Here is an 11,823-nt window from a genome sequence, read left to right on the forward strand (position 1 = left end):
CCAGGCATTGCTTCAAGAGAAGGTAATTCCAAGCAAACGGAATTTCCTAGAAGCATCTGATCCAAAGCTTAATTACATACGAAGTTCGCTTGTTATATAAATAGAAGCATCTCATCCCCAAAAGCCAAAAAAAAAAAAAAAAAAAACAAGCCTCTATGCCAAGGCAACGAAAAGTGAAGGAGAGCTTGACCCAATGGACAAAGTGAAAAAGAATTGGATGCATTGCTTACAAATATGGACAAGAGGGGGAGACTAAGAAAGCGATGAAATTATGGAATTAAACGATGAAGGACGATGAAGGACGTAATCTTTTCCATATCACATTGATAATATCTTTGATGAGCATGGTTTTGGAACCTACAACATGATTTAATGGGTTCAAAGTTTAGATATGTTTTTATAATATAGGATCTCACTTAAACTAATTAAACGATTGTCCTCGGATTTAATCTTGGCCGGAGAGGATTTAGATGTACTTGCATTGAAGCACAAAGACAGCAAAGATTTCTTCAAGACAGGGTATTGACCCATTGTTCCACATCGACCACTTGAAGGAAGGAGGAGAACGGAGCTGTGTCAAGAGCTGGTTTTGTGATTGCTTCCATAGAAGTGATTTTAGCAAAATCACTTGGTGACTCAGTCTACCAACATATATGAAAGTGCTTTTGCTCATAAGTTCTTTAGATGTTATTTATACGGTTTCGCTACCGAAGATGAAAGGGTGATGCACTTTCACAGTTGAAGAAAATTTTTAGAGTCCCATGTCAAAACACACTCGATCCATGCTTATAATGACTTACTTGTTTTAATCTGAATTTCTCTGTTTTGATGTTGATTATTTTCATTTGCTTATTGGTGACGACATATGGTACATAAAAATTCCGTATATATGAATTATATTCCTACCAAAATGAGGGACTTGAGAATAAATACCTCTTAATTATATAGGTACGGCTAAACTAACCCTATTATAACTTTGAGGAATACTTTATTTTTTTTTAATACAAAAGTTTGGGTGTGCTGAAAATTATTACAGCTCTTCCAATCCCAAAACCACAAACTCCTGAGGCCCATTTGCTCCTTCTATTTGTATTAGGGGTGGGCATTCAAACCGGTAAACCGGAAATCCGAGCCGAACCGCACCGAGAAAACCGGGAAAAAAACCGAGTTGACTAAAAAGTCAACAACCGGTCAAAAAATCAAACCGGACCGGTTTGGACCGATTCCAATTCCGGTTTCATACCTCCAAAAACCGGACCGGGCCGAACCGGACCGGATTTAATATAATTAATTTTTAATTTTTAATTTTTATATATACATTGGGCCTTATTTTACCTCAACATTCACTCACACCTTGAAGCCCAAATAATTGGGCCTAAACCTATCATCAATATCTCAAGCCCAACACTTTATATTTTAATTTTCTTAATAGCCTACCTTTTTTAATTAATATCACCTCAGCCAAAATTCAAACCCTAGCCACATGTCTATTTCCTCTCACTATCTCATTCTTCCAAATCCAAACCCTAGCCGCATGCTCTTTTTTTTTCCTTCCATTTTCTCTCTCGTTGCCTTTCCCTTTTTCTCTCTCTCTCTCTCTCTCTCTTTTTCTTTTTTTCTTTTTTCTTCTCTCTTTCTCTCCTGAAGAAAACCTAGCGTCAACTTCTTCTTATCTTCTTCTCCTCTTCCTCTCCTCTCATCTCTGTCTGATTTCTCTTTTTGTTTCTTACTGGGCATCGATTGGATCTATTTTGCTGGATAGTTTTTTTTGGGTATCTTTTAAGGTTCAGATCTGGTTTTTCTTGTACAGATTCGTCGATTCGCTCTCAGCTCAGCAGCAACGACGGTGACGTTCCTCCTGCCATATGCTTACTCAGGTCAGTATCTCAGAGCATATCCATATCCAATCTTAGCAAAAATTTTGTTTTTGTTTTTATTACTGAAATATGAAGTTTGGGTTTTTTTTCCTTCAACCATGCGCCGACAAATGACTAATGAGGTGGTCTTGATGGATACTAAGGTGATGACTTGCCCCTGAAACTCGTCACTTAAGGTGGTCTTGATGGAGACGAAGCACCCAATGGCCAAACTACTCGTCACTTAATATTGTAAAAATAAAAATTTAAAAACTGTTGCCGGTCCAAACCGGAAAAATCGGAACCGAACCGGATTTTAACAGGTCCGGATTGGATCGGTTGAGTAATTAATTTTTTATGAGATCCGGACCGGACCGAACTGGATGAACAGTACGGTTCAGGTTCTAAATTTAACTAAAAACCGGTCCAAACCGGACCGTGTCCAGCCCTAATTTGTATATATTGTTCAATTCCGTTCAAATTCTGTTATATCTTTCGATTTTTATAAAATTTCAAATTCAATCTAAAATGGATTTTTTTAATAAAATTTTAACAAAAAATTAGATTTTGTAAATATTTAAAAAATTATTTAATTAATTAAATATATTTTCTTTATTTAGTCCACGTACCAAAATATGGGTGAGTTCACGTAATAACATCACATTATTATTTAACGGAAAACATGACGGTGAGACTAATGAATGTATTAAAGTGATACGAAAATAATCTTTATGCATAGGACTCAGATAAAAAAAACTTAGGCATCCAGTAAACTTGACGATAATAAAGTAAAAATTACAGAAAAAACAAAACAAAATATCGCAGGTTGAATTTGTACTATTGAGTTTCATACGGTAGCAGAACGAAAATTCCTAACAGCAGACCTCCTTGAAAAAAAACAAACCCGTACACGCCCTTTTCGTAATTTAATTGCTGCTGCTTTCTTTCTTCTTCGCCACACCGACTTACAACGCCAGAGAGAGAGAGAGAGAGAGAGAGTGTGTGTGTGTGTGTGTGTTTTGGAGAGATGGGGCTTGAAATTATGGAACCCAACGCGTGCATTAGAGGTTGCTGCAGCAGCAATTCCATTCCTCTCCATCTTCCACCTTCCTCTTACACTCTCCTCAAACCAATTGCCCGAGGTAACTCACACTCCTTTTCCTCTTTCCAGTTCAGGCTAAGGCTCTGTTTGGCTAATGCCTAATGCCTATCGCCACTTGCCTTTTCTTTTCGATATTTCTAATTAATTTATTAATTGGTTATTTTCCGGTATGCTTTTTGGTGCTGATTGTGTGTGTAGGGGCTGAGAGCGTTGTATATGAAGCAATTTTGGATGGAAAGAAAGTTGCTGTGAAGAAACCCATCTTCTCTACTCCACAAGGAGCTGCAATTGCTATGGTATGTTTATAATTCATGTATAATTCACATTACATGTTTCAATGCTGTGAGGATATAGTTCTGTATATGTATGTATGCATATGAATCTATTTATGTGTATGATTCGAGTATATGAATTCGAGTATATATGAACATTGAAGTAAGCTTGATCATCCGGGAATAGCAAAACTGGTTGCCGCACATGCAAAGCCACCCAATTACATGTATTTCTTCGAATTCTTTGAGCCTCCGAACTTATCTGAGAAATTACACATGGAAGAATGGAGTCCGAATATCAATCAGGTGCTCGTGGTTGCTGTCCAATTAGGTATGACTTAGTTGCTTCTGTGATTTTCTCTGAGTGATTTTATGAGTTCAGATCATCTTAGTATCAGCCCTACCATTAACAGAGGGAATGTGTGAACTAATTGTGATTGTGATTTTATGATTTAATGGGCTCTGTCATTTTACCCTCTGTATTGAACCACCTGGGTATCAAGTATCACAATAAATACACACACACACACACACGTGTGTATGTCTACATACATATTTATATATATACACACACACACACACACATACAGATTTATACATGTTAATGCTCGCACACAAACCTTTTTTCTGAGTTAATTGGTAGAACTTTTAGAATCAGTTCAGAAAAAAATAGACAATTTACAAAATCTGGCGGAGAGGAAAAGCAAATATAATAATCTTCCATTGTAATGTCAAAGTAAGATTTTCTTTGAAGGCACATACGGGCCACTTAGATAGAGCTCATATATTATTTTATACATGAACAGCTACCAAAGAAATTAATCCGTTCTGTACAATTCTAATTTTGAAATAAAATAATTGCAACTTTGTTGAGACTTGTACAGTTTTGCAGTACAACTTGTTATCATGTTGGTTTTGCACATATTTCTTCTAAGAAAATGGAAAATAAAATTTGAAACCAACGTTTTTGGTTGATCTATGACAGAGGAGTTCTTGCTGACTTTTACAAAGAAAGTTCATTTTTCAGAAGAGGAAAGGTTTTGTAGCAGAGTTAATAAAAAATTAGACTGACAGGTCTTCTTTGTTTATGAAAAATCGTTCATTGAACTCCGATTTATAATTTGGTATGAGATTATGAATGATTTGTTTCTACAAATATATGTGCTAAACTGCTAGCTTTTTTGACCAATGATGTAAGTTGCCTACAGCATGGGGTCCGTTGACTATTGATGTGGGTTTTATAAGAATATAAAAGTAATGCTTGATATGAGTTTTCTTGATCTTGAGCTGTATGACGACACTGACATCTCTTTTTTACATGACGATTTGTATAAGGGTAGATCTTTAGGTTGGTTGTGCCAGTACTGTTAATTCTGCTGTTATTTAGGAAGATGGCTTCTTATAAGTTTTAATCAGCCCACATTTATGGGTTTTCCTTTTTGAAGGAACTTGTGAAGAAAATTCTGGTGTACTGCATCAAATCAGTTTTTTTTTTTTTTTTCCCTCTCTTGGAAAGATATGCTTCAGAAACTTATGACCTGTATTACATTTAAATTTTTAGCCTAACAGTAACATGTATTTGGATTATTCCCTTTGCCACCTGAAGATGGCATCATGGCAGTGAACGGGCGATACCTTATTAAAATGCTGTATATGTGCATGTTTTAAATTATTTTTTTCAACAGGTCACTCGTTCAATAGGGGATGATGATCTAAAGCCTGCTGTAACCGCAGAACCTGAGATAACTGAAACTATTCTTTCGGTAGAGGATGAGTATTTGGTAAGAAATAAGATTTTGATAAATAGATATTAAGTTTGGTGACAGATATATGAATTGATTTTTTAAAACTAATAGTTAGGTTTTGGAAAGAATATAACATGAATGAGGAAAGAACAACTTCTGAATATGCTTCTTGCATGTAGAGCTTCAAGTAGATTTTACTTTGTGATCAACATTTGAAGCTTTCTTTCTCTATGATTTAATTATCGGCATACATGCATCTTGAATATAACCTTCTACAATTACCACCGTAATCATCTTTCATCCTGTTTACTGCTCAGACACCACAAAATATTGCACGTCTTCCTGTCCATAACTATTATTCTATGTTTGTCATAAGGGCTTTTCTGGTATCTTGTCAGTGATAATCATTTTTTCACCTTAAATACAGGGTAAGAATAAGACTGTTGTTCATTTATAAGTTTGAATGTGATACCATGATGGAATCTTGGAGGCCATACACATGTAAGCAGTTGTCCATAGATTACAAAAATATTGACTGGGAAGTTCTATGTCATAAACTTAGCATATTCTGATAGTGCTGGTCTTCGATGTTGCTGGATGCTGTTTAAAAAATCTCAGAGAGCTCTGTTACGAGTCAAAATGTTCCATGAAGTTCAAAATACTGGAAAATTATTTATTTTTGACAATGACATTTCATGCTGGTAGGCAACATAACGTAACCTACATTGAGTTTTCTGTCTAAAAACAAATAATCTGGTTGCTTAAGATATTCAATCTAAATTACAATTACTCTTTTTTGTTACTCTTACGTTTTTGAGAAAAAACATTTTTGTTTGTCAGGTAATGGCAAGTGATGGATTGTGGGATGTTGTGAGCAATGCAGAGGTTGTAAGCATAATCAAGGACACTGTGAAAGAGCCTGGAATGTGCTCCAAGAGATTGGCGACAGAAGCAGCAGAGCGTGAAAGCAAAGACAACATCACAGTCATTGTTGTCTTCCTTCGTCCCGTCTCCACAGCTGAGAGAATTTACTAGGTTGGTTCATAGTTTCCTGCTTCTGAATGCGAAAAGTCTGGTTAAAGAATCAAATGTCGGAAGATATGATGAACCTGGATAATAAAAATGGTAGTTGTACGATACTGACAATGTATATGAAATTTGCATCCAAATTAGTGATGCTTCTTGCATGTAATAGTTTCATAACATTCCTTTATACCATGTATTTATTTCCGCCAATTCAGGCATTCTGAATGCGGTCCTTCTCCTTTTGCCCGTGAGGCTGAAAAGAATTAAGTGAAGGGAAGTCTGGAAACCATTGTAGATGATATACTAGAGTGGAAATAGAGATGGAGAATGAGTTGTATTAAGGAATAAGTTGTTGAATATCATCATTTCAATGTTAAATATGTTGAACTGCAATTTGGAATGAAGTTTAGCAAATGTGGAAAAAATTTCCTCATCAATTGGTGGACAGCCAACGGAGGAAGAGCGATAGCGACCGGTAGGAGGAGGTATAGAAACGATAATTTAATTACAGTTGGCGAGTGGCAGTTAAGCCATCGCTATATTTGCTTGATTATGTTTATGGAAATATGATTATCTCATCTTTGTTTTGGGCTTCCATTGGCAGTTGCCTTTGTTTCGGTTGAATGTACGTTGTGAGTTAAACAAGAAGTTGGATGCAAGAAAACAGCTTAAAATGAAAGCTCGTCACCTAAAAAGCAATGTCTGATAAAAAATGGGAAACTTAAACAATGTCTACTCAAATATTCAATGAAAAGAGAAATTGGAAAAGAGAATATTAAAAAATAGAAAATATTAAAATAATGAAAATAATATAAAATATTTTTGGTTGGATAACTTTTAAAATGAAAACTGTTTTTGTATATTTTGGTTTGGATAATTTAAATGAGAAGATTGTTGTTGATCTAATTTAAATGTTGTATTTATCCGACTTTAAAAATAATAAATAAATAAATAAATAAAGAACAAAAGTGGAAGGTTGACACATAATTTGCATTTTCAAAAATGGCTAGTACACCATTTTTGTTTGCAAGTCCCATTTTCATTTAGATGAAAACTGGTTTTTTTTTATTTATAAATATTTTGGGTGTGTTGGTGAGATAAAAACCATAAGAATTAATCCTTGCGGAAGAAGAAATGATGTATGAACCCTAATCGTGTATGACAAAAAGAAAACAATCATAGTAGTTCTTGAGTTATTCAGTTTGATTTTGCTAAACCTATGGAACCACGAGACCAAACTTAATCATTTTGACAGACTCAAAGAAATCAAAACCAATTTGAGAAAACTCATAAATATCATGTCAAAAGCATCATATACCTAAATGAGCAGCAGGGTAGCATCTCAAAATTCCCAGATGGAGTTTTCAGATTCCAAAGCATTAAAAACCGTGAAAGAACAACTTGAACCAGAAAAAAAAACAAAACAAAACAAAACAGTTACATAAGAATGAAAAACCCAGAGTTTCAAGATTCATAGAAACCAATAGCAACATCAAATTGAGAATCATGCAATAAGAAACACTCAGTAGTGCACATTTACCTTAGCTATGCTTCTTGTCGCGGAGAGTTGAAATGAAGTTGAAATTCACCGAAAGTAACTTAACTCGAAATTCGGTGCAACTCCTTCTCCTAACTTTGATCTCAAAAAAAAAAGAAAGTGTTGCAACGAACATCGACTTATGTTACTAGGGTGAGAAGTCTCAAATGTAACTGCTCCAACATTTTTTTCTGTCCATTTTTATGAAAAGGTTTGAAGGTTCTACCTAGTTATATTGACTTAGGAAACCGACTTCTTTGCTTCCTAGATTTTAGGCCCAAAAAATAATTTCTAATATTCAATAACTAAAAATTTGGAAAAAAAAAAAAAGAGTATTCAATATTAAAGAATGAAAACACAAATACGTAATCAAGTCGATTTTGTTGAATTATCCGGTGATGATATACATACCATATCCTACCTGTTTAGATATACCTTTTGCACATTTGGATATATTGCAAGTTTGGTTTGATAACTTTTATAATAAAAACTGGTTTTCTTTTTCTTTTTTGGTTGGATAATTTCCATCATAATCCATTTAGATATATCCATGCATGTTTGGTTTGATAACTTTTAAAATGAAAATTGGTTTTTATATTTTGGGTGTAATTTGGTGAGATCAGTATGAAATCATTTTTTTAGGGTTATTTACTCAAATGGTCAGTAAATTTATACATGAGTTACATTTTGGTCCCTCAACTAAATTATTCATTTAAATGGTTCATAAACTCTATATTATTTGGTCCATTATTGGTCCTACTGTTACATTTGACGGCAACATTGACAAAATGTAACAATAAGACCAATGGATCGAATAATTGAGTTGTGGACCATGTGAACGAATAATTTAGTTGAGAGACCAAAATGTAAATCGGGTATAAGTTTGAGGAGCATTTGAGTAAAATAACCCTCTTTTTTTAGAGAACTTCTTTTTAAAAAAAAAATTTAGAGAACTATAAAAGTAATTTTTTTTAGAACTATGAAGTAGTATTACAGCTGTGAAATTCTATTTCTATCTCTTTCCTCTCCTCGTAAAACTTGGACATGGAATTTTCTTATAAAAAGAAAGAAAACAAAAACTATCAGAACCTTGGGGAAGAAGAAATTATATATATATATATATATATATATATATATATATATATATATATATATATATATATATGAACTCTAATCTTGTATGGCAAGAAGAAAACAATCACACTGGTCCTTGAATTATTCAATTTGATTTTGCTAAACCTATAGAACCACATGACCAAACTTAATCATTTTGAGTTCCATAGTTGAGTTCCATCATTATGAAGTCTCGGACATGGACATGGATTTTTGAAAAAGAAAATCCCATCTTGTATATGGCAAAAAGAAAACAATCACCCTAGTCCTTGAGTTTTTCACAATCAGAAAAATTCAACTCTACATAGGCGGGAAGGGGATTAACATTCTTTGCTTGCTGCTATATATATGCAGGTACTAACAATTCACAAATGAACATGACTATTAAAGGAATGAATGTGGCTAAAAGTTTCTCAACTCTACTGTACAACCAGAGGGAACAAATATTTCAAACAGAAATTTTCTTCAATGTCCATCATGGCCCCCGGTCGGATTCTGTCAGGTAAGAACTAGCTAGCTAGCTAGCTATAACAGTAACTAATAATTTTCTTTAAATAAAAAAAAATATATAAAAACTTTAAAAAAACAAAAAGGAAATTTGCTTGCTGATATATAACAGATGAAAGAGTAATTACTTTCCCAATAAGGGATTTTGTTCATATTATATGGTCAAAACTCAACTTATCCTATAACAACTTATCATGTTATGCAGAACGATATTTTCAGCAACTAAACTAAGTTCGCATTAGAAAATGAAAAAAACAAAACCTTGAGGCATTTTCTAATGCAATGTTTTCTAAGTTCGCACCAAAACCTCATATAACACGGATCAAGGAAGCATTTTCTCAATGTTTTCAAATTCCATCATTTTGTCCCTTGAAATCAATGTTTTGAAAGACGAGGCGTAAAAGCAATGCGTTTTTTGTCCCATAAGGCGAGGCGTAAGCCTTGAGGCATTGAAGCGTAAGCTTTTTGAGTATATATTATTTTATAGAGTGAATATAAAAATACAGATTACTTGAGCCCAATATTAATCATTGTACAAATTTATTTAATATAACCTATGAATCAGTATTATTTTGAAAAAAAAAAGGTCTTAAACGTGTTATTAAGTGGACATTAATAACGCATACTCTTATTATTCAGGGCTTTTTTTGTTGGGCTTTATAATGGCACTACTTGCTTTTGAAAAAGCTAGACTTGAATAAAACAATGAGTTTCATTCAAAAGGGACAGGCGTATCAGAATTTTTTTTTAAAATAGAAACAGAAGAGGCAACGGTGTCGTTTAGTGAAAGAAGTTAAGTCAGATCTGATCTTCTTCGTGAAAAACTTAGCGCCTCCGCCTTGCTCCTCTTTTCGCCGCCTCACTGTCAAGTTGAGATTACATGTTTTCAAGTTTCACGTGACTTGTCCGCTCCCCCCAGTCACGCCGTTTCACGATTCGGAAAAACGACATCGTCCGCTCCCCCCAGTCAAAATCTTCTCGACCCAATTTCCTTCACCCTGCAAAATTGAAGAGTTTGGTGGCTTGATGGAGGGTAACAACAAGAAGGGCTACGCGTGGGCAATCTCAGCCGGCCTGAACGCCGCTCTGGCTGCCGTTTCGGCGAAGCTCATCACTCCTCAGGTGCCTTTCCCTTGCACACTTGATGAATTTAAGACCGTTGGATTTACATCGCAAAATTCTACTTGATTTGTAATTTTTTTTGTTTTGTTTTTGGGTCAACGAAAGCTTGATTTGTAATTGTTATTGTTTGAACAGATTGTTAGGTATGGTTTGGTGATATTGTTGAATGCGACAATGTGGGGATGTTATGTGAACAGCCTTAAAGCTCTGTCTTCTCTGCAAGCTACTGTCACAAATTTTGCTGCAAACTTCCTGTCTTCTGGTCTAGCTGGATACTTTTTGTTCCAAGAACCCTTATCTTTTCAGGTAAATCAATACATGCTGATGATATTGGACCAACTCACACTATCTATTCATTTTGATATGCTTGCTTAGGATATGCTTCTTTCTGAGTTATGAGTGTTTGACATTCCAAGGATCCATCCAATTTGATCAAATTGGCCAAAATTATTAACTCTGTCAAGTTACTTATAAGAGGCATCCAATTTTGATTTTGAATGTGAAGCATATAATTTAATAAACGAATGACATTGTTAAATGGTGGAGTGTTTGCACCAAAGATTTTCATTCCGGTTTCGGAGCACTACAGATGTGATTGCTGTTATGCATTTCTGTTGCTGCATATATATAAATTATAATGATTGTTCATTATAAGAACCTTGAGAAAATGTTTCTTGACTTGTTTCTTTTGCGTATCTGATGATGAGAAGGCTTGTTTGACAGTGGTTTGCAGGTGCCCTGCTCATTGTAGTTGGTTCACTCGTACTTAGTAAGTCAAGTATTGAGAAGAAAGCCCATACCCATTAACATTTCTGCATTTCACTTAACCCTTGTGGTTGAGAGCCCATTGGATAAAAGTAAGGAGAAAGAAGAGATTTCTTCGGCAATGCAACAATTCTTCGGCATTTCTTGCAGCAGAATGCTGGTGTACCAGTGTTTCCTCCATTTGGACCTGTTTTTACTCCAGAGGCAGCTTCACTAGGCAACCCAGGATCTGCCCCAAATTTAGAATTGTCTATTTTATCCCCACAATGATAAGATTCATCTGAAAGGATGGTTAAAATATTTGTATTATAGCAGCGAAAACAGAAATTCACATTTGCCACTCAATTTGAAACCTCCAGTGAAAATGAGTAGGCATAACTTATAATGCCTCCTATTCTGGGACAAACAACTTTTCACATAGTACTAAACATCAAGAACATTTTCCATGCAGTTGCTACACCCTTCACAGTTGTCACTGCTGTTCTGGTAAGCATTTCTTTTTCTTTTTCTTTTTCTCATCTGCTAAAATGTTAGGTAAGGTAGAGGAGAATGGCAAACAATTTATAAAACAGATTGGGAGGTACAGTTCATGGATACCGTAGCAGCATTGTAGCAATTTTGTGTTAGTTTCCCTAAGCTAATTTGACAAGTGAGATTATTTTTATTCTGAGGGCTACAATTTTGTTTCTGGAATTCTAAACCTTTGGCATTTTTGAGTTCCTTTCAGAACCTTGGAAGCTTCACTTAGGGATTTCTCATGATCCAGTAGTGTCTCCAT

The 11,823-nt window shown here is 34.7% G+C and overlaps 1 protein-coding gene and 2 long non-coding RNA genes across 3 annotated transcripts; all 3 read left to right on the forward strand.

Annotated features, from left to right (window-relative positions):
- Positions 1 to 1,478: 1,478 nt before the first annotated feature.
- Positions 1,479 to 2,337, forward strand: LOC148293108 (uncharacterized). The gene is made up of 2 exons (XR_015825642.1): positions 1,479 to 1,877; positions 1,953 to 2,337. It is a non-coding gene; the product is annotated as an uncharacterized LOC148293108 (long non-coding RNA).
- A 618-nt stretch (positions 2,338 to 2,955) lies between these two features.
- LOC110751510 (uncharacterized) lies at positions 2,956 to 5,015 on the forward strand. Its single transcript, XR_015825639.1, has 4 exons — positions 2,956 to 2,998; positions 3,157 to 3,254; positions 3,395 to 3,561; positions 4,916 to 5,015. It is a non-coding gene; the product is annotated as an uncharacterized LOC110751510 (long non-coding RNA).
- A 4,866-nt stretch (positions 5,016 to 9,881) lies between these two features.
- LOC110751741 (uncharacterized) lies at positions 9,882 to 11,639 on the forward strand. Its single transcript, XM_021952279.2, has 3 exons — positions 9,882 to 10,280; positions 10,416 to 10,586; positions 11,004 to 11,639. The coding sequence occupies exons 1-3, from the start codon at positions 10,185 to 10,187 to the stop codon at positions 11,085 to 11,087; spliced, it is 351 nt and encodes a 116-aa protein (XP_021807971.1). The 5' UTR covers positions 9,882 to 10,184; the 3' UTR covers positions 11,088 to 11,639.
- The last annotated feature ends 184 nt before the right edge of the window (positions 11,640 to 11,823 follow it).

This window comes from Prunus avium, chromosome 7 (genome assembly GCF_965620075.1).
Source record: "Prunus avium chromosome 7, drPruAviu1.hap1.1, whole genome shotgun sequence".
Taxonomy (NCBI): domain Eukaryota; kingdom Viridiplantae; phylum Streptophyta; class Magnoliopsida; order Rosales; family Rosaceae; genus Prunus; species Prunus avium.

Coding starts and splice junctions, on each gene's coding strand:
- LOC110751741 (XM_021952279.2), top strand. CDS start 10,185: ATGGAGGGTAACAACAAGAAGGGCTACGCGTGGGCAATCTCAGCCGGC. Junction 10,281..10,415: donor CGAAGCTCATCACTCCTCAG/GTGCCTTTCCCT, acceptor TTGTTTGAACAG/ATTGTTAGGTATGGTTTGGT. Junction 10,587..11,003: donor AAGAACCCTTATCTTTTCAG/GTAAATCAATAC, acceptor CTTGTTTGACAG/TGGTTTGCAGGTGCCCTGCT.